The 23,586-nt window shown below is 43.8% G+C and overlaps 1 protein-coding gene and 1 pseudogene across 3 annotated transcripts; both read right to left on the bottom strand.

Annotated features, from left to right (window-relative positions):
* Positions 1-178: 178 nt before the first annotated feature.
* On the bottom strand, positions 179-18,448 carry LOC120562624 (IgGFc-binding protein-like). Of its 3 annotated transcripts, none has more exons than XM_039806430.1 (24): positions 18,271-18,448; positions 17,912-18,182; positions 15,341-15,388; positions 13,028-14,269; positions 12,516-12,868; positions 11,737-12,316; positions 11,051-11,649; positions 10,391-10,958; positions 9,642-9,907; positions 9,185-9,526; positions 8,450-9,023; positions 8,122-8,321; positions 7,100-7,241; positions 6,565-6,893; positions 5,757-6,348; positions 5,071-5,669; positions 4,132-4,699; positions 3,430-4,028; positions 2,766-3,333; positions 2,458-2,657; positions 1,927-2,307; positions 1,522-1,808; positions 592-642; positions 179-481 (listed from the first exon to the last, which is right to left on the bottom strand). In XM_039806430.1, exons 1-23 carry the CDS (start codon positions 18,415-18,417, stop codon positions 633-635), a joined length of 9,465 nt encoding a protein of 3,154 aa, XP_039662364.1. In that variant the 5' UTR covers positions 18,418-18,448; the 3' UTR covers positions 179-481; positions 592-632. The 3 variants fall into 3 exon arrangements, with proteins under 3 accessions (XP_039662364.1, XP_039662365.1, XP_039662366.1); XM_039806431.1 differs by having other exon boundaries at positions 17,912-18,139; positions 18,271-18,378; XM_039806432.1 differs by lacking the exons at positions 17,912-18,182; positions 18,271-18,448 and adding an exon at positions 15,505-16,481.
* Positions 18,449-18,697: 249 nt separating this feature from the next.
* LOC120561942 lies at positions 18,698-23,554 on the bottom strand (annotated as a pseudogene).
* Between the last annotated feature and the right edge of the window lie 32 nt (positions 23,555-23,586).

Raw genomic sequence — 23,586 nt, 5'->3', positions numbered from 1 at the left:
AACCTGAAGTTTACACAGGATTTCTTCTGTTGCCAGCTGTGCTAGATGCAGCAGAAACTGCACACACATTACCCACAATCCACAAAAGTCATGTTTTTTAATTTACTGGTATACATACAGACCATGCTATACAGGTTTTATAGAAGTACAATTCTCTGGGAATCACAAACAACTCATGCAGTGTTATGAAGAAGTATTTATTGGTTGGAAAAGTAAGGAAAACACATTTTGTTAAACAACTTTTTTTAAACTAAGAAAATACAGCATAATAAGACAGGTATTGCTCTTGGTTGTTCTGTGGAAAAGAGATGCAATAATTTCCTCCTCCACTAGATGGAGATGTTGCCCAAGAATGAGGTACATTTCTCTACCATTCCAAAGTGAACAATAGAGGAGCAGACTGCCAGTAAACAACAAAAACAATTCCACAAATCAAGAGGAAGCATTGAAGTATGATGAGTAAGACTTCACATTCTTCATCCTGTTTAATGGGGGTAAAAAGCAAGGATGTGAGCCACATTGTACGGCTGTTTCAATCATGAGGAAAACATCAGTTCATGGTTCGGAGAGGAAACAACCTCAGTTTCTTACCTGTACACCAGATGCTTTCTATCACAGCAGAACCAACATCTCTACAGGCCACTGAAATGAAAAAGAAAAATTGCAGTCAAAGGGCACTGGAGCAAAGTAAAGTCATGTTCACTCGGGCATAACAGAGATTACAAGCAACACTTCTGGAAATTGTGTTTCTAAGGGCATATGCAAACACTCAGAAGCAGCAGCAGCACCGACTCTTAGGGGCATTTTCTTGGGTTGTTCGGGTCTGGTGATCAAAAAATGCCCGCAAAAAGACAACGATGTTGAATGAGAAGAGGAAGGGGGGCGCACAAAACTCAATTCTCTAAGGAATTGACTTAAGGCTAAAACACAGAACTAAAGATGAGGGCTCAAATTAATATTGCACCCAGATGAGTCTTAAGTGTTCTTGGATGACAAGCAGTGATTGGATTGCAAGCTTGGTAGCTTTTGATGGCCATGTCTGTCAGCCTCACCTGCTTTTTAATCAGTAATTACCATAGGGGTTTCTCTGGCATTTCTTAATTAAATTGGACCAAATGCAATTAAAAACCACACTCTCATTCCTTTAAAAGGGCTCTGTGGAGTCCTTGTTTAGTTCTTGCTGTTAAGAGAATAAGCGGTTGAATGCTCATAGCACCGTGCCATCTCTCGCTGATCTGTACTTGATTGTTTCAGTGGTCAAATTAAGTTTGCTGTTTGCATAATAAAGGGTAAGACAGAGTTCAAGATTAAAACTTTCACTCTAACTAGAATTGAAGGTTAAAAGCAAGGTACGAGAGAATGTGTATGTTAATAAAACAATTAAAGTTAACACCGGGAGTTGGGGGAACAATGTCATGAGAGCATGTTGTGAAGATTATTATAGCCGCAAATGTAGCCATGCATCTTTGCCTATTACATTTACAGAGAGGAAATGTTGCAGTGTGCCTTTCAAATACTTACCATTTAGAAAAGTCCCCAGCGCTCCAGGAGCCAACAACCACGGACACGTCAGTGGTGATTTTCCCATCTGCAGTCCTCATATCATCTTTGGAGTCGTTATTGTAGTTGCCGCAGGCGCCGCACATTTTACCGGACAGGCTACTGTCAATAATGACAGTGACCTCCTGTGAAATTGAGTAAGTGACCCGCACAGCAGATGCCCTCTCGATGATCACAGTCTTCTCTGAGATTTGGACGGATATCTCACTCGTCACTTTGCTGGGAAGAGACACTTTTCTGCCATTTACCTGGATGACATGAAGAAAAAAAAAAAGACAAATTGAAGTTTGAAAAAACGTTTCTACATCAAAAGGGACTACTTTCATTGTTAAACATTTAACTCTGATCCCTCCTGGCTCTTCTCACCCAGGTCACGTGTTGGCTGTTCACTGCGATGGCGGTTTCCTTGAAGAACACATACACAGTGGCGACAGTGGGAGATGCACCTTTGCTGCAGACCCTGACATCCACAACCACACGGAACCACAGCTTGTCGGTCTCGTCGCACAGAGACGCCACTTCAAATGCCCCTTGCGCTCCTATCAATCCGGACATGCCATCAAAGGAGGTGAAGTGGCCGACTTGGCTGACGCCGCAATGGCCCCGTTTGACGTGGCAACCTCTGACGCCATCTCTTGCACCACAAACCTCCCCACTGGCACAGGAAAGCTTTTCACACTTTACCAGCCCAGAGGCCTGGCACACACACTTGGACACGCAGGCTTTGTCCACAACTGCTTGGCCCACCTGGGAACAAACATTGTTTAAAATGTTATCTTCCAGGTCGGTGAATAGAATGTTTTACATCTCTAGTCATGTGTAAATGCTATGACAAGAAGTATTAGTCGTTGTGGCACAGTTACTATGTATGACAACAAAGCAAAATTTCAGTTTTACCGTCAGATATCTGCTATTGTGCACACATCCACAGTTGTCCAAGGGAACGCATTGGATGCCATCGAAAACAAAGCCGTCATCACATTGGCATCCTTCAAAACAGCTTTCAGAGCAAGTAAATGGGTAAATAAAGCTGGCACAGGTCCCACTACAGGTGTCGGCACACACCTCATAGTGACTGTGTGCAGGGCAGGAAGCAGCTACAAAAGACAAGAAGACATTTGTAAGACTTTGTACTACCACCAGAAATACAAAACATCAAAAATATGGACAATTCTTCAGCGAAAATACTGTTGTGTGTAACTTACGACAGAAAGAGTTGCTCCTCCATGGCTGGATTTGCACTCCTTCACTCTGGCAGGCCATAGCATAGGCCTGGACACTGTTACACAGACTATCTTTGTCGCCACCCGCAGCACAAACATCAAACACACAATGAGACACAAATGCCACTGGGTCAATTTTACTGTGGCAGGCTTTGAAAGGTCCATTAGGTGCACTTATGATGCCACAGGAGTCTGCTTTTCCGTACAAAGCAGCCTTGGCCTGCTCACATACTGGACACTGGCCTCCACAGCCCCCACAAACATTGCCAGGCAGTTCCACCACCCACGCCTTCCCAAAGTCGTCGACGCTGTTCGTGTTTTTGCCGCCGGGAAGTATAAAGTCGTCGCCGCCATTCTTGTTGTAGTTGCCGCAGAGACCGCACATCTTTCCCTGGTATGTAGAAGGCACGATCACCTCAACATAGTAGACCGTGTCATACAGGACTGTCAGTCCAAAGTCTGTCCGGACAATTATGTTGCTACCTTCCTGGGTGACTCTGAGACGCCCGTTGTCCAGGGAGAGAGGAAGGTTTAGAAGTTCATCATCCACCTGTACAGATGAGGAAGAGGAGAACAGAATTATCATGAGGAAATAAACAGATGCACAAATGTAACCACACGTTGGGTATTAAGTTGTTGAACTCACAATGACTTTCCATGGCACTTTCTGCTGGATGTAAACAACATAACCGTAGACTGCCACTGCAACGGACTTGGTAACAGCCACTTTTCCATTTCCATACTTCTCATTGCCCTGAGTTACGCTGAATGGAGTCAGCTGGCCATTGTCATCATCACAAACCTTGGCCAACACATAGACACAGGTACCCTGGAAATCAAACCTCCGTCCATCAAAGGAAATGTAATGAGGATCACCAGAAGCAACACACTTGCCCTGCCCCTCAGGGTGGCAGCCTTTCACTCCATTAACAAGCTTACAGGTCTCCCCTGCACGGCACTTGGCCTTTTGACAAGACACAGCGCCATTCTCTCCACACATGCATTGCTCCACACACTCTGTTTCAGGGTAGAAGACGTCTCCTTTCCTGTAGTAGTGGCCATTGTAGGAGCAGCCACAGTCTCTCACGGGCACGCAGGTATCCCCACTCAACAGGTAGCCTTCGTCACACTCGCAGGCCTCTGTGCAGGACCTGTGGCAGCTTGCAAGGGAAGTTAAGCTGGCACAGGTGGCTGGGCAGCCAACAGCACACAGGGTATAATGGCTGTTAGCTGGACACACCATTGCTGTGGGATAGGATGATAAGAGGGGCAGAGGAACAAGGTGAAAGATAGAAGAGATATTTTGAAATTAGAGATTTGAAATATGAAAACACAATCTCAAACTCACGACAAAAGCTATCTGTTCTCCAGGAACGGATGGTGATTCCTTGGCTCAGACAGGCAGAGACATAGACTCCCACAGCATCACACACTGCTCCATGGTGACCATGATAATGACAGGCGTCATACACACAGTCCTCCAGGTAAGGAGCAGGATCCACACGTCCGTGACAATCTCTGAAAGGCCCTGCTTTGTCAGCGATAATACCACAGTACTTCTGGGCTTGGTACTCTTTCCTCTGGGAGTCTGAACAGGCCTGGCACCATGCCCCCTGGCAGACTGATGAGCAGCCTGGTACGAGGGCCACCTGCCAGCTCTCCCCCAGCGTGGCTCCATTTGTGGCGGTCTGGCCGTTCCGCATGGTCAGGTCATCCTGAGCTTTTCCATTGTAGTTGCCGCACAGGCCGCAGACTGCGCCCTGGTAGTTGCTGGGCAGAGTAACGCTCACTGTGCTCTGCCAATCAAAGGTCACGGTGATACCAGCGACTGTTTCCACTACAGCTGTCCAGCCGCTGAGAAACACGACCAGCTCATTATTGTAATCCAGTGGTAACGAAGCAAGCTGCCCATTGAGCTGAAGAGCGGAAAGCGAGGGAAAAATATGTATAGGAGATTATAGATTTAATAATTCTGCAGTCCTTGCTAATCCATTCTAATGTGCAGTTAAATCTTAGTTTAATTAAGTCTGCCTGGATCCAAATTTTAATATGCAATTAAATATATGTGGAAGAGCTTGAGGGATGTCAGAATTAGCACAATGACAGAAGGTATTATCATCCACTCATTTGAATAAGGCTCGGCGTATCTATCCTGTTTTTATTTTTAATACTGCTGTGTTTTCTCTCCAAAAATCCACATGAAAACAAGGGTCAAGACTACTTTTATCATCTTTCATTAAAACACCTACATGCTTTACATTATCCATACCTCCACATCCCTACTTACCAGGACCTTGTAGGGGTATTCTCTGCTAATGGTAAGGGTGATGTCATATATGGAAAAGGTGACAGTCCTTGTGTAGGACACGGCCTTGCTTCCCCGGTGGTCGTTCTGCACGGTCACCTTGAAAGGCACTAGTCCGGGCTGCTGCGAGCACAGTCCCACCAGCTGATATACACATGTGCCCTGGAAGTTGTACCTGTGGCCATCAAAACTCCGGTAGTGTGGGTCACCTGAGGCTGTGCATGTGGCATGACTGATGGGTCGGCAGGCACGCTCTCCATCCACTAAGTTGCACGTCTCCTTGGCAGAGCAGGAAGCCTCGCGACATGTCACCATGCCCAGGGTCGTATCACACTCACACAGGCGACCGCAAGCCTCATCAGCCCAAAAGTGCTGGCCTGGCTTATAGTAACGGCCCTGATAGGAGCAACCACATGTTTTAGCAGGCACACAGACACCAGCGCTGAGGACGTAACCCTGATCACACACGCATGTCTCCACACAGACACCGTTGCAGGTTTTAATTTGCTCAGGGAATGGGCAGGATGGCTGGCATGGGCTGGCACAGTCTTCATAGTGGCTGTGACGCTGACAGCTCATTGCTGAATAGAAATTAAATTTTAAAAGGTGTTAACGAAAAACTTAAATAAGTGATGAAAATCTTTAAGGAGAGTCTCGTAAATACTTACGGCAGCCAAACGTTTTCCTCCAGTCCTTGATTATTATTCCTTCCTCACGACAATGCTGACTGTAGGAGGCCAATGCCTGGCACAGCATCTTTTTGTCTCCCTTATTCAAACACATATCATACACGCAGCTGTCCATGAAGGCCTGGGGGTCCAGTTTTTCATGACATTTCTTGAACACATTATTGGTCTTAGCAACAAGGCCCCCACAGAAAGCCTCAGTCTCATAGAGTTTACTCTGGTTATCGTCACAGGTAGGACAGTTTTCCTTACATGTGTCCCAGCAAGGATGGTCCTTGTCCTGGTCAGGCGTTTGCCAGCTCTTGCCCCACTCTATCACTGAGGAGACAGCTATTCCGGCTGGATTTTGGAGCTCATCGCGGTAGTTACCGTTGAAGTTGCCACAGAGACCACAGACACTGCCGTAGTAGCTGCTGGGCAGTTTGATGACCAGCTCCCAGTTCCAGTCGTAGGAGACGACCAGGCCAAAATTTGTCTCCACCACGGCAGTGTAACCACGCTGAAACACTGACACTTCAACCTCACCATTACCATCATAGATTTGTACAGGAAGATTTAACAGCTCCCCGTCCACCTGAAGGAAGGGAAAATAAATAAATAAATAAATAAATAAATATATATATCTCTCTATATATCTATATCTATCTATCTCACTCACTCACTCTCACTCTCACACTCACACACACACACACACACACACACACACACACACACACACACACACACACACACACTCTACTCACTGAAAAACTACAAGTCAAACACATCAGACAAGAAACTAATATCTTACCATCACTCGACCAACTTGGTTCTTGCGGATGGTAATGTTGTACCCATACACAGACACATCTACTTCCCTGACGTAAGAAACTACTGTGTTTCCCCGGTTATCATTCCTCTCAGTGACTGTGAACGGCACTAGACCCTCCAGGTTCCCGCAGGTCTTGGAGATGACATACTTGCAGGTGCCCTGGAAGTTAAAGTTGTAACCATCAAATGTGTGGTAGTGGGGGTCACCCCAGGCCCAGCATATGCCTGTGTACTCGGGGACACACACAGCTTCACCCTTCTCAACATGGCACTTCTCTTTGACCCGGCACTTGGCATCTTTGCAGGGATCTACACAAGATAAACAAACAAAGAGAAATAGAGATAAGAAAATTGCAAATTAATTTTAAACTAATTTAAAATGTACTGTACATTTCTTTGAAAGAGTATTTACTCAGTTAATAATATAAGGATAATAATAAATAATATTATAATTAATAATAATAATAAGGATGGTTGAAATTGGTTAATACAAATATACATTATTTGTGTCTTGCCTGTGTTGTAGCATGCCCTGATTCCTTTCTTGACCATGCATTTGGTGCTTTCAGGGCAGGAATGCTTTTCACAGTTTAGGCCTGTCGCTGGATTGCAGGTGCACTTTGTGTTACAGTCTTCCTCATACACTACTTCACCAGGCTGGGGACATAAGGCAGGTTAATTTAACAGGGGGAAATAACACACAGAAGAAACAATGACAGGCTATGGAGGAGTCCACATTATTTCTTCATTATGTCATTGTATTCATGCTTTGCTGAATACTTCTGCATTCTACGGTCTGTTAGTTCTGAATAGCAGACTGCTGCTATGGATGCAGCTGTGATTATAGGACTAGAGCAGAGGTGCCCAAATTCTTTCATGAAGGGCCAAAATGCATCTGGATGGAAGACCACGGGCCAAACATATATGTCGATGTTGAAGAATTCCGTAATTCTTGCCATTCTCCGTAGATAAAACGTAAGTATGTAATTTAAATGGGAAGTTTATCAGCACTGTGCTTTACATTGCCGTTAAACTCAGATTACGTACTTTTTGACTGCACAAAATGTACATTGCATAGTCATTTCTTTTAAAATAAGGAGAATAAGCATGAGCATGTCAAATCCATGGCGGGCCAAAACAAAGAGAGCACGGGCCACACTTGTATGCCGCGGGCCCCAAATTGGGCGGCCTTGGACTAGAGGATCATTTTTAAATCATAAAAAAAAAAATGTAAATCAATATTTTGAGTCAAATTACTGATATCTTTAGTAAATAGCCATGTAATAGGCAGGATAATGTAAGCAGGGTTATTAAAGACCCAAAAATGACCCACTCACTCTACATTATCCTACTTCTTCCATCTTATTAACCCCCCCCCGCCCCCATTCCCTAAAATCAGACTAATTTGGATAATGTCCAACACTGTGGAAAAAGCATGTTGCTATGGGTATCTGCTTCAGTCACTTTGACACTAAAAAGCTATAATTTATACATTACTGTATACCTTTTTGTACTGACAGAGGTGTTTAAATTATACCTTGTACGTTCTTCCATTGTCATAGCAGCCACACCCAGTCTCTTGAACACACGCATGTCCGTTGAATAAAAAGCCAGCATCACACTCACAGCCTTCTATACAGCTGCTAGAGCACTGTACAATATCTGTGAGGCCTGCACAGGTTGCAGAGCAGGCATCTGCACACACCTCATAGTGACTGTTGGCTGGGCATTTCATTGCTAAAATAAATTAGCAAAAGACAGGGAAAACATGGATGAAAAGGGAGCCTGTTCTTACATTTAATAAATGCAGTGGCTACAGTATGGCAGACGAGAATAAGAGGTGAATTTGCAGGAAAAACACTTACGACAGAAGGAAGCTGTCCTCCAGTTTTTCACGTCCACTCCTGCCATGTGACAGTTTAAGGTATAGGCTGCTACGCTGTTACACAGCACCTTCCCATCGCCGTTGGAAGCACATACATCAAAGACACAGTCAGCAAAATACGGCTGTGGGTCCAGTATACTATGGCAGGCTGCAAAAGGACCGTTGGGTGCTGTAACAATGCCACAGTAAGTGGACTTTGAAAACACAGCCTTGCGAGCCGGGTCACAAACAGGACATTTATTCCCTTCACAGCCATCCTCACACACTACATTAGGGATGGTGATCCTCCACGATTTTCCAAACACATTCACATTGTTGGTGAGCTGACGGTTGGGCATTTGGAAGTCATCTTTTTGGTTACCGTTGAAGTTGCCACACAGGCCACAGACCTTATCACGATAATTACCCGGTACTGTGACTGTCACGTGATAGACCAGATCGTAGGTGACACGCAGCCCAAAATCTGTTTCAATAACATAATGCATGCCTTCTTGATAGACCAGCACTGCTCCAGAATTAAGATTCACAGGAAGGTAGTTAAACACTCCATTCACCTAAAAGAAAAGGCACAATGAGTTGTATTTAAAGAAAACAAACACTGATGACTAGAATGTTTAAGTATTTATGTCAAGCTAGTTTTTACATCCCTCTCAACCATGCAATGGTTTTCACTGTATTCCAAATACGGAGCTGCAAATGAAGTTTTGTTGCTCACCAGGACTCCAAACATGTTGCTCCTTAAGATGAGAGTGTAGCCGTAGACCTCCACAGCAACCAGCTTGGTGACAGACACCACTTTGTTGTTTATCATCATGTTCCACCTCACGTTCTCCACCTGAACAGAAAAGGCCACCAGGTGGGTGCCTTCCAACCCACAGCTCTTGGAGAGTGTGTAGGTGCAGGTGCCCTGGAAATCAAATCTTTGTCCATCAAAAGAGAGGTAATGGGGGTCACCAGAGGCCTGGCACACACCCTTACCAACAGGCTGACATTTTTGGACACCATTCTCCACTTTACACTTCTCATTAGGGCCACACGTGAACTTCTTGCACTCAACCTGAGAAAAACAGTTGAGAAACAAGAGCAGTGTATTTATTGCGTATATATTGCAAGCTCACACTGATCAGTATTAAATCATTATTTTTCAAACTGTCCACTTTAGTATCCATTACCTCTCCATCTTGTGTGCACTTGCACTCCTCCTGACACTGCCCATTGGGATAAAACACTTGGCCCATGCGGTAGTAGCGGCCATTGTAGACGCAGCCGCACTGTGAGAAGGGAACGCAGTGATCTCCACTGAGTATGTACCCCTCATCACAGGAACAGCCCTCCTCACACTGAGCTTGGCATCCCTGAGGAGGGATCAGACTTTGGCACGAGGCTGGACAGCCGGTTGCACAAATCTCATAGTGGCTGTGGACTGAACATTTCACCGCTGTACACAAAGGGGCATATAAGACAATGTGAATGTTTTTTATTTTTTATTTACTGGAAACTGTTTAAACCTATAGTACGTAGTTTCTGTCGCCCTAATGACGAATTCTAAGTAATGACAACAACCTTGTCATAAAACATAGCCATACTGAGAAATACAGAGAGAGTTTCGTCGAGCTGATAGGCTTAATTAGCTTTGTATCAACTCATTTGGTAATGGCTTGAATGTAATGGACGTCCTTTATTATAAAAAAGTTGCGCACTATAGCTTTAATTTAGAGTGAAGATTCCAAATGTAGGCAGTGATTACAAAGCAACATACAGTACCAGAAAATACACATTGAAGTATACATAGAAACATGAGCAGTGGAGAAATTAAATTGAAATTAAATCCATTTTTCCAATACTATGGTTATTCTTTCTACAATGCTACAGTAAATGATGCTCACTTTGCTTTTATTATTGAAATTAATGCATATCTCACCACAGAACTGACTGGTTCTCCAGCTGTACACCTTGGCCCCCACAGCTTGGCAGGCAGATGTGTATGATGTAATAGCCTGACACAGCACATCCTTTCTGCCCTTATACAAGCATACATCATAAACACAGTCTTCAAAGTAGCCAGCTGGGTCCACCTTGGCATGGCAGTCACGGAAAGGCCCTTTGGGGTCTCTCAACAAACCACAGAAATCTCCTTTTTCATATTGAACCTTCTGGGTAATGTCACAATCAGGACACACTCCTTTGCAGCCATCGACACACCCTGGGATCTCTGCAACTCGCCAGCTGACCCCAAAATCTGCTGGTGAGACAGGTTTGTCACCGTTCTTTGGAATCAGGTCATCCTGGGATTTGCCATTGTAGTTGCCACAGAGGCCACAAACGGCTCCCATGTAGTTGCTTGGGAGTGTTACGTACACAGCGCTTTCCCAGTTGAAGGACACTTTGAGGCCGAACTTTGTGGTGACCACAGCGGACCAGCCACTCTTATACACAGATACCAGTCCTTCATCCAGTGTGACAGGCAGGTTGACCAGCTCATTATTCACCTGGAGAAGAACACACAATTGTATTTATATACAGAGACTGCATATTAAAGTGACTCACAGGAAATATTTGACTGTTTGGATGTAGTTCTTACCATAATCAGGCCCTTGTGGGTCTTCGTAATGACAATGCTGAGGGAGTACACCTTGATCTCCACTAACTTGGTGAAGGAGACTACCTTGCTGCCCCGGTAATCATTCTGCACCAGCACTTCAAAGGGTACTAACTCTGGGTCCTTGGAGCAGAGTGCAACTAGTTGGTACACACATGTGCCCTGGAAGTCAAACTTCATCTTGTCAAAGGTCACATAATGGGGGTCACCTGTGGCCTGGCAGGTGCTGTGGGAGACTGCCTGGCACTTTCTTATGCCCTCAACCACCTGGCACTGCTGCCCAGCTCCACAGCCTTTATCCTGGCACTCCACGTGTCTGCTCCCAGCAACGCATTCACACCTTCGCCGACAGCCCTGGTCAGCCCAGAATGACTCCCCAGCAGGGATGTTCCGACCCTCATAGACACAACCACACTTGGCGGCAGGCACACACTGACCTCCGCTCAAAACAAAGCCTGCGTTACAGGTGCAGGTCTGCACACAGGGGCGTTTGCATTTGGAGGGAGCATTAGGATCAGAACAAGTGACAGGACAGGCATTGCCACAGTGCTCATAGTGGCTGTTGGCGGGACATTTAGATGCTTTAGGAGGAAGAAAGAGTATGGAATGACTAACAAGCAAGAAGGAAGTATGTTCATTTGAGGATTCATTTAGTTTACATTACTTACGGCATCGTGCCATCGTCCTCCAATCTTGAACTTCGATCCCAGCAAGCTGGCAAGCTTCAGTGTAAGCCTCCAGTGCCCTGCAGAGGAAATGTCGGAGGCCGCCTCCCATGCATACATCATATTTACAGTTCTCCAGGTATGTTTGTGGGTCAATTACGGCATGACATTTGCTGAATGGCCCATTTATTATAAGTGTGATGAGCCCACAAAACAAGTCACCCTCCCACATCTTCATTAGGCTATGTTCACAACGCTCACACCCCCCCTCACAGTCATCTCTGCACAGAGCACCTTCCACCAGCCCTGGAACCTTCCAGCTGCTCCCAAAGGCCACAGCCCCACCTGCCTGGGTGCCAGAGGGTGTGGTGAAATCATCATTGGGGTTGTCATTGAAGTTGCCACAGAGACCACAAGTCTTACCAGCGTAACTGCCAGACAGAGTGACCACAAGATAGTGTTCCCAGTCATAACGGACAGTCAGGCCAAAATCAGTCTCAATAACCACAGAGCGACCGCTCTGAAACATAGTCAGTTTGTTGTTGTTCAAGGTTACTGGCAAACTCCACAGACTGTTGTCAATCTGCCCGGAAAAGAAAATAATAAAATATGTTTTGAAGATATTACAGTCATAATCTATAAATTGAAATTCATGTATTTAAATGTGCCACACCAAGAAATAATTCAAACTAATCACTATAAATTGAAGTCAAGATAATATTTAAAATATGTTGATTTAAAAGCATAACAATCTTTTACTAACTAGAGATAGGAAGCCTTACCCTCACACGGCCTGTCTCAGACCGAACTACTGTGATGGTAACACCATACACCTTCACTGTGACCACGGCGACATACGACACCCTGAGGTTTCCTCTGTTCTCATTTTGGGCGAGGACCTCAAAGGCAGGGAGATTATCATCTTTCCCACAGTTTTTAGCAATGACGTACGTGCAGGTACCCATGAAGTTGTAGTGTCGCCCGTCGAAGGTGCGGTAGTGGGGATCTCCCATGGCCCAGCAGGTACCAGGCTTCTTTTCCACTGCCTTGGGGACACAGGAGGGATACCCACTCTTCACTTCACACACCTCATTGGCACTGCAGGTAATACTGCTGCAGGACAAAGATCCACTACCTGGAAAACCATAAATAATATATAATGAATACACAGATCAATATGGTTAATTTATGTTTAATGTAAAAATATTTTCTCTCCAGTCAATACACTGTATATTGTAACAATATCTGCTGATTTTTTTTTTCTTCCTAAACAGCTATAGTATGTGCACCTTACCTTGCTGTATACATTGTCCTGGGGCACCATAACCATTCATCTGGCTGACTCCTATACTGTAGAGAGCGAAGCGGGAACCCGAGCTGGAGACAGTGTGTTTATTGTTGCCAGGGTTTTGTTTGTAGGGCATCTCTGCCCAAGAGAAATCTGTCCCTGCAATCTTTTTCCACTCAATATTACGGGGCAGGTTTGTACCATCAATACGCAGCTCTGCCATCGCACTGGTCTGTGCCACAATCAGGGCTTGGTTTTCAAAGCCCTCCAGAGCCTCAAGTGAGTAAGAGGAACAGAAGCGGTCTGTGGGCAGAATTGTCATCAAGAAAGGGTCGTAGAAGCTTAACCAGCTCCGTGTGACACCGTTGAAGAGCATGAGGACCTGGATGCCATGATCAGCCTGAATGGACAGTGTTTCGGGATTGTGGTAGCGGACCTCTATTATCTGCCCCCTGGTCAAAGTCAAAACCTCTTCACGGTTGCCGTATTGGACAGTGGCTCGGGTGGGCTGGGAGGCCAGGAGGAAGACGCTGTCATATCTATCCTGGAAAGTCAGGGGAGGCACGATAAAGCTGGATCCCCACCTGCTAACTGGCAGCAGCTGCTCATATACATGGTTACATTTGGAGAAGCGCCAGGTGCAAGTGTGACCTGTGACAACAGCAACAGGAAGCTGGGAGGCAACTCTGGTGCCAGAGAGTTCATACACGCTCTGGAGCTGGACACTCTCATACGGCTGGAGATCTATCAGCATTCGGCTGCCACTCTCATACACACGACCCTGGAAGCTGATGGGGCCGAGTGGGAAAATCTCCACTTTGTTGCTCTCTTTCCCATTTGTCACAGAGAACTCTTTAAATGAGCCATAGGGGGACCCAGCAGGTGTAAAGATGAAATATTCTGTACCCCATTCAGTGGTGGGATACACCACAGAGGTGTCTGCTGTGTACAGCTTGGAACTGAAAGAGGTTACAGTCACATCTGCTGAGGCTTCAATGCGCACCGTGTTGGGAGACTTCTGGCTGCCATACATCTCAACACTGGTTGGGAGACTGATGGTGACTGTTTCTCCAGCATTTAGAGTTTTCTCTTGCTTGAAGTTTAAAGGAGGCACTTGTACTGTCACTTTAGCATTGGCCTGAACAGCGGTGATGTATAGCTGAAAGCGAGGACTGTCGTAGTCTGGAGCATAATTCTGCATGAATGACAGGGCGAACTCCCTCCCTGCCCATCCAGCGTTAGATGGACCTGACAGACGGGGGGGGAAGAGGAAGAAAACAGAAAAACACATGTCAAAAGAACACTTCCTTTCAAATTACCTTAGTCAGGTACAAAACTGTGCTTCACAGATGTCGTGTATGAAGAAAACATGTCAAAAAAGCATTAGGAAATGAATGAGTCTATTTGTGCCAAGGCAATCAAAGGATTCACAGACTGGCAATACAAAATTTGGCTTGAGTCGTCTTGGATCGCAAACACAGTACAAAGAAACAATATGACACCAAAGAGAAAGTGACTGAAAAATACCTTCATTTCAAAGTTAAAAAGCAGGCATGAATGCATTCTATAATGGGTGAATTGCTTTTTGTCATTGATAACCATTGTGAGAGATTTAGACTGAGGAATAGTCACTTGACTGGTTCTCAGCAGCACTTAATAAGTCACTTTGCATAATGGAAATAGTATCAATATCTGTGCCTTTGCTGTGAAGAAAAAAAAAACATTCTGGGCTCAGCCAGGGCCTGGGGGATTTAGATTACACTCCTGTTTCACCCATTCAGTATAATAGTTCCAACTCAATAGCAGCTGAAGGTAAATGCTATTCCCAACAAAAGCACATTTCAATTTAGATGGCTATCCTTTATGTGCTGCTTTATCCAATTCTTCACCTGTTTAAAATTCTGCTTCATTCACACAAGCACCTGGTATGGTCGAGCAACTGATGTGCTTGACAACCTGGATAAATTGCTTCAAATTGAGCGATCACTTGGCTACAATGTTCTGCTGGGGAATTGTGTGCCAAGGTTTGAGGAATGCTGCTGTGACTGATTAATTGAGGTAAGCCATATTTAGTCAAATTTAAGTTGGTTAACAGTGGTAAGAATTTTTATAATATTAAAGAAAAAAAAGATTTTCCTGTTTTAAAATTGACACTGCTACTACTGTGTTTGTTCAGTTTAACATCTTAAAATCAGCTGCGACAAATTGGAAAGATAGGCTCAGATATATCACATTGAAATGAAAGTAAGTAATATTCACTGACACAGTTAAACACAGTTAGAGTTAAAAAGAAATAAGAAAATCAGGAGTATGACTTACAGCTGAGTAAAGCCCCCAAAGCACAAAGCAGCAACATGGTGCCCATGGCTGAAAGACAGAAATTCTTGTTTTAGTTACAGAAGTATTTGAAATGTACATTATTTGAATAACATAAATGCGTTCATCTCAAACAGCCAACATAAATCTCTCTGAACAGTACTTACCTGCTAAGAGGCATGTAGGATGGATTACTTACAGTTCCATCCTGTTATATACTCTGACGGACAAAAACACAACCAATCAAAATTTTAAACAGCTATGACTTTGAAAAACAATACCCTTCCTCTAAAACAAATTAAGGCAGGACTTGGCAGAGTTACAGGTCCTGCTGTATATTGACATAGGTGTGAGGTCCAATATCAACTACATGTACTTTAAGGCATGAATCATTCATCTTTTTCCTTAGCTTAACGGAGGACGTGCACATCATGTAATGTATTCCCGGATAATCCCTGCACGACCAGGAAGAAAAACATCTGAAGGCATGGCTAACAATGGCTATGTATACTAAATATAAATTCCATCAACCTGGACAACCTTTTTCAGAAAATTTATAAAATACATTTGGATAATATATCATGCTATTAGTTTATAGAAAGCTTATTCAACAGTTGGCTTTCTTACTTCTAAATAAGCAGAAATTCCAATGCTATTGGATATGTAACACCAGGCAGATATGTCGAGGTTTGATTATTTGCCCACATTCAGCTGTATTGTATATTCTGGTGTAACCAAATATTATCCATTTCAGAGTAGGCAAGAAAGAATGTGATAAGACCGAAATCTTACCTTATCTACAAAGTTACCCAATAGTCTGAGCAGACAGCAGTCTAGTTTGATATTAGGGCTGGGTTTTGAGGAATACAAGATATATTGAGAATATTTGTATCATAAGTGTCACATCACAGAATATACGTTTCATCTTGTAAGATCACACATACATCGTCTTAAAGTTTCACAGCAGAAAAGGTGTGATGCAATTTAATTTTGGCACTAAATATCAATTTTATACTGACATTTTCTAAAAATGTTCATAATTGTTTTGCTTTTCAATCATTTTCTCTCGGTACCCTTGCTTTTAAATCAAAATGCTCCCACCAGTGTTGGGAAAGTTCACTTTCTACATGAACTAGTTCAAAGTTCAGTTTACAAATTTTAAAATGAACTAGTTCAGTTCATACTTCAAAATTTTGAACTACGCTGACCGTTCCAAAAATGAACTAGTTCATACTTCTTTTTTTCCATATGTTGCTTCAGTTCAATGTGCTGTTTCAGGTTTGCTGTGGATGTGACTGAAGTGCAGATTTTCTTTTTGAAAGCCGGCGGGCAAAGTTTGCACAGAAATGTAAGGTTTTTCCCATCCGCACTGACCTTTAACCTTAAAACTTGTTTAAATGATCATACGACGCCTCCATGCTGCCTTTTGTTTTGATGACACATGCGGCAGTGCGACACTGGTGGCTGGTGTTGCCAGATTGTTTTTTGTTTTTTTTCGCTACATATTAAGGCCCGTTTATGGTGTGTTTTAGCCTGGAAGGCTCTATAGAAATCTGGCACCCTATTGAACGAAGTTAAACTGAGAGAGCGTGCCGTTCACAGACACCAGAATGAACGAGTTCACAGTAACGTTCAGGCAGTAATACAGTACGTTCAGTTCACCCAAAATATGAGTTCAATGAACGCGTTCAGGCACAACACTGCCTACCACTTAGTATTTGTCATGTATCAGTTTGAGAAAAAAACCTCAGTAATCACACCTATTGTGCATTACATTGCTAACATAAGCCCTACTTTTGCACAAATTCACAATTTCTGCCAATGTTTATATTGTGTCCATTAAGCCAGTTCATGCTTGCAAACAAAGACATGTCCCCTGTAATGCTTGCAAAATGGGTGGATAATCACATAAAACTGATCGATCAAACCTTAATTAAACCAACGTTTCTGAAGAGTGGCAGGAGTTCGGCTTAACAGGCGGTTTCTGTTGGTTTTGTGTGTCACCCAAGAATAACAGCACATAGTGGAGGGTGCTACAATCATTTGTGATAAAGAGAAAGTAAATATAACTTGGTCCTCAAAAGTTTGCATTAGATTAAATAAAAAAAATAAAAAGATTAAAACAACCTCAAATATTTAATTAATGATCATTTGGTCAGAAGCCCTTGGGCAGGGCAACAGTAAGCCTGGTTTAGTTACTGTACATATTGTGGATTTAGATAAAGGTGTGCCCTCATTACTTTAACGGAACCTAATCAACATTGGCCAGAGATGACCTTATTTAAAAAGGGTGTATGGGCCTAACTGATAAGAGTGTTGCCAGTATTATGTAAAATGTGCGAGAAGGGCTTGCCATCCTTAAGAGTTTAAATGACAACTACAAAATGTTGTTTTAATTGTTTTTGTATTGAAACATCAACCAATTCACATTACTTAGGACATTAAAACAGTCAGACATCATCCAGTGAAGCCACTGTGAAAAGAGAAAATGTTAATTAAATGCATTTTTAAACATACAGTATACATCAATTAGTTAATGTACACACAGTACTGCTGTTGGAGAACATCACTTACCAGTCAGGAAAGTCAGGGAGAACCCATGACCTGAGTGAATTGTGTGAGTGAAGGTCATTAGGTTTCCACAGAGACCACACAATTTGCCTAAGTACCAGAGAGGGACCTTGACTGCCACCATGGTAACACCAATCTCTATCTCCAGCTCTGACTCCATCCCAGTGTCTCTCCTCAGGATCACAATGACCTCCGATTTGTCCTGGTTCACACCAGATGACAGGGACACCCCTGATGGCAAGCCGTGAGGGAGAGACACAAACTGTCCATTCACCTGTTCGTGCAACAGCAGGTAAGTTGGGATAGACATTTCTTAAAATAGGTTTCATTTCTGGCCATGGAAATCCTTAGTGGAGTTATACCTTCACTGTGCCTTCCTGTATGGTAAATGATGATCCATGTAGGAGGATTTGAAACACAGTGACAAGCCTGTAAGAGCTGCCATCACAAGGTCCATGGTAAGAGATCAGGCTGAACCAGTGCACACTTGCTTCGTCACAGAGGGACATCAGACTGTAAGATAAACAAGGTTCCAAGCTCAGCTGCTGCCCACTGAATGTGGAGACTTTGAGGCTGCCCCTGAGCTCACAAACTTCTGGTCAGTCATGACAGCCCAAGGAACCATTCCTCAGAGCACACCACTGCCCCGGACTGCAGCCTGCCTCCTCACATACCACTCCACCCAAGGGGTGGCACCAGCATCTCTGGGTGCAGTCCTCAGTGAACAACTGCTCATCCATCTAAGAAGAGGAGAAAAACTCCACTAACCTATTCCCTTGTGAATGTGCATAGCATTTACAGTCTGTATTAAGTGTGAGAGTACACACACACACACACACACACACACACACACACACACACACACACACACACACACACACACACACACACACGTTAAAGGCACTCGCAGCCTTCTGAACAGCAGTTTGCTGAAGAACCAGGCTGGAGCAGAGCAGGGCATGAGTTGAAGTCAACACACTCCCTTGGGCTTCTGTGGTCAGGACACTGGAGAGCTAATGGTAGAAAACAAAATCATTTAGAGTGGATCACATACTGTTCATTTAAACTGATCAAAATGACTCACTTACCACAAGGAGTGTTCTCTCTCCATGATCCTACTGCTATTCCTTTAGCCTGGCAGGCTGCAAAATATGCTTCAATTGCTAGACATGCAGCCATGTGTCCTGCCCCAGCACAAACTGCCCTGATACACATACGCGAGTAAATATCGCGCTCAACACCACTATTCCAGCAACGATTGAATTCAATACTATTGATCAACAGAATATCACAGACCATGCTGTCATGTGGGGACAGACTGCACTCATCACACTCACTTCCACAAGTGTCAGTGCAATGTCCAGGAGCTTCAAATGTCCAGCTGTGCAGGAGCTCTGCAAAGCTTTTGGCAAGATGGCCATATCTCATTTCCAAGTCATTATACCTGTTCCCATTAAAGTTCCCACAGAGGCCCGAAGCGGTGGCTTCATATACCTGTGGCACAGTTAACCTGAGGTATTGGGTATAGGACAAGTCAATTCCCACCCTGGATGGAGTGGTGATAAGCAGTCTGTTGCCATCTTGGTACGCTTTAAGTTCTCCATTGTCAAAAGGCACTCTGCGTTCTTCTCAGTTTACCTGAAGCACATAGACCAGTTAAGGCTGCAAACATTTTATAAAATTATCTTTTAATGCATAAATGACAGATTGCAAAACTTACTTGTATTTTCCATAGAGTTTCAGGGTCAATTAACACTTTCAGGGAAAGCAAATTAAATACTAGTCTGCTGATTGTGAAAATGCCATTCCTGTCCTTTTTAAAGCTAAGTAGCAGAGTACAGTCATGCATGGCTGACACTACATAGGTGCAAGCTCCGTGGTGAGGCAGAATAACACCATCAAAAGTGATATAGCCAAAGCCAGCAAACACTTGGCACACCCCATACTGCAAGGCAAGGCCATCCTTTAATGAACAGCTTTCCATGGGGCTGCATGTCACTTCTCCTCTTTTGCAGTCACAGGACATTTTTAACATAAGATAATTGCTCCCCAAGAAATATACACCTAACAAAAACACTTTCATCCTAGAGAATTGTTCTTTTTTCATATGCAAGCCGATTCAAAATCCCCTGTGCTCTTAACACTAAGAACAGTGCAAAGGCTCAAAATGTTAATGCGGGAATAACAGAACAGCTGAATAATTTCAGTGGATATTTAAGGATGATGACATATTTGTCGCTCGCATTCCATTTAGACAAAATGGTAATGTTTAGGATCAAATCAGATGAATTTGATTTGGCATAACCTGTTATGTTAAACAACTGCACAGTGCTTTATATGAGCTGTACATGTAAACTGTGTGTGTGTGTGTGTGTGTGTGTGTGTGTTTTCCAGGCTTCTTCTGTCACTTCTTATTGTTAAAGTGTAATGTATTATGGGCAATTCTGGGCATTTCCATCACACAAAGTTTGCTTGATTGCTAGCTGGTGTAAAATGTTCATAAAAGCCTGAAGGTTGCCAATGTCACTGCTTTGAATCAGGAAAGATGTATCAATACGTTTACAAACATGAAATGTCTTGGGAGTCCGTGAGGCTGGACACAATTAGCTGTGAGGTGTTAAAGTAAAATAAAAGTTAAAGTGATGAAGAAGACTAAACCATTTACTCACCACAAAAAGTGTCACGTCTCCACTGCCTGACAGGAAGCTGAGCTGCTTGGCAGGCAGCAGCATAGGATGCAATAGAATTGCAGAGTGCCGAGTAGTGTCCGTCATAAGAGCAGAAATCTGTTACACAACTGTGGAAGTAAAGCTTGGGACTCAACACCGAGGCACAGCCTGCAAATGGCCTTAGCTCATTCAACAACACTTCACAAAAATCGGTGCCTTCAAAAAGCTTCTGAACAGGACAATGCTTCTGTCTGGAGGAGCAGTTGGACCTACAAGCCTCTGCTCCCAGAGACCTCCAGCTGTGGGCAAACTAAGTCATTTTGGGCAAGCTCTTCGTTGGACATCATAAGGGTCAGCGTTGGCATTCCCGCAAAGACCAGAGAAAGAAGAGCCTTAACTGCTGGGGAGGATAACGATTAGTGTACCAGTGTTGTGGATGATCAGCTGTAATCCTACATCAGTGTGAATGATTCTAGACGAAGGTCTGCGGTAGGCATTTACATGGCCTGTCAGGTGAGAGTAAGGTAAGGGCTTATACAGTCCATCAACCTGAAAATGAAAAACAGAACACATTCAAATTACATACAGTGGTTCATTTTGAAAACTGTTTATAGTACCTTGCAAAGTACTCACCAAAACCTTTCTTGGGTCATCTTTTCTCACTACCACCTCCAGACCATAGATTGAGAGCGTTAAATCAAGGCTATGAAAAAGCCTTTTGTGGCAACTTGCATCAGAGATAGTGATATTAAATGGTGTTCGTCCACCTAGGTTGGCCTTGGTTTGAACCAAAGAATATGCACAACTGTCTCTAAAGTCAAAGTTGTGTCCATCAAAGGTCTGGAAATGCAGCCCAGTGACAATGGTACAGTTCTGGGGGGTTTCAGGTTGACTCACCCGCTTGTGCTGTAGCTGCCTGCAGACCATTCCTCTGGGGCACTGGGCTGGGCGGCACTGGATCCACAGATACAGACCTGACCACAGTTGTCCGGTGTCCAGAAAGTTGAATGAAGGCTGTGGTATTTGCCTCTGGAGTCTGTGCAGCCACACTGATGTGGGCGAACACAGCCAATTTGACTACTAATGAAACCAGGGTTACAGAAGCAGCCCTGCACACACATCTCATTACAGAAAGTAGCATTAAATTCACATGGAGGGCAGGCAGAGACGCAGGTCTTGTAGTGGCCATTTGGTGGACAGCGCACATCTGAGATGATTTATTGGTGTGTTATTTAAATTCTATCACAATAGTCACAAAAAACATTTAACTGCATTATACTAAACTCCTCAACACGACTACTTACCAATTGTCACTCCACTGTGGTAGCCATCACTGCCTTCTTCACAAACTAAGGAATATGAATATACAGTGCCTTGCGAAAGTATTCGGCCCCCTTGAACTTTTCGACCTTTTGCCACATTTCAGGCTTCAAACATAAAGATATAAAACTGTAATTTTTTGTGAAGAATCAACAACAAGTGGGACACAATCATGAAGTGGAACGAAATTTATTGGATATTTCAAACTTTAACAAATAAAAAACTGAAAAATTGGACGTGCAAAATTATTCAGCCCCTTTACTTTCAGTGCAGCAAACTCTCTCCAGAAGTTCAGTGAGGATCTCTGAATGATCCAAGCCACTGGGGAGACACACCAAACATGTGGAAGAAGGTGCTGTGGTCAGATGAAACCAAAATCGAACTTTTTGGCAACAATGCAAAACGTTATGTTTGGCGTAAAAGCAACACAGCTCATCACCCTGAACACACCATCCCCACTGTCAAACATGGTGGTGGCAGCATCATGGTTTGGGCCTGCTTTTCTTCAGCAGGGACAGGGAAGATGGTTAAAATTGATGGGAAGATGGATGGAGCCAAATAACGGACCATTCTGGAAGAAAACCTGATGGAGTCTGCAAAAGACCTGAGACTGGGACGGAGATTTGTCTTCCAACAAGACAATGATCCAGAACATAAAGCAAAATCTACAATGGAATGGTTCACAAATAAACATATCCAAGTGTTCGAATGGCCAAGTCAAAGTCCAGACCTGAATCCAATCGAGAATCTGTGGAAAGAACTGAAAACTGCTGTTCACAAACGCTCTCCATCCAACCTCACTGAGCTCGAGCTGTTTTGCAAGGAGGAATGGGCAAAAATGTCAGTCTCTCGATGTGCAAAACTGATAGAGACATACCCCAAGCGACTTACAGCTGTAATCGCAGCAAAAGGTGGCGCGCCAAAGTATTAACTTAAGGGGGCTGAATAATTTTGCACTTTCAATTTTTCAGTTTTTTATTTGTTAAAAAAGTTTGAAATATCCAATAAATTTTGTTCCACTTCATGATTGTGTCCCACTTGTTGTTGATTCTTCACAAAAAAATACAGTTTTATATCTCTATGTTTGAAGCCTGAAATGTGGCAAAAGGTCGAAAAGTTCAAGGGGGCCGAATACTTTCGCAAGGCACTGTATGGCCTGGTCAAGAGTCACTTTTAACCCCCTGTTATCCATGTGGCCGACTACAGAACTTTCATAGAAGGAATCCGGATTAACTTGACTGTGACAGTCGGCAAACGGACCCCTCTGATCCATGAGCACTGCACACTTTCCCCTGTCACTAGAGACAACCTCAGAAATAGGATTGGCATGCAAGGTCACTTCATCCAGTACCTGCTTGCAGCCAGTACAACAGTTATGGTCCTCATCAAAGAGCCAGTAAGCCTGAGCGAGCTCCATGCTTGTCTTAATGGGAGGGGAACCAGGTGTAGTTACAGGATACTCATCTTGAGGATCGCCGTTAAAATTGCCACACAGCCCATACACTTTGCCCTTGTAGTGTGGGTCCAGGGTAACAAGAACAGTGGAGGTCCCATTAAAGACTACTTGCATACCAAAGTCGGTTGTCAATAGAGCTTTGCCTTCCTTGTAAGAGACCTGGATCTTACCCCGCAACAGATTAGCAGGAATGTATGTCATTTTACCATTAACATGAAAATAAAAGAGACTCA

This window comes from Perca fluviatilis, chromosome 7, assembly GCF_010015445.1.
Source record: "Perca fluviatilis chromosome 7, GENO_Pfluv_1.0, whole genome shotgun sequence".
NCBI lineage: Eukaryota > Metazoa > Chordata > Actinopteri > Perciformes > Percidae > Perca > Perca fluviatilis.
This window is presented reverse-complemented; position numbering and strand designations above follow the sequence as displayed.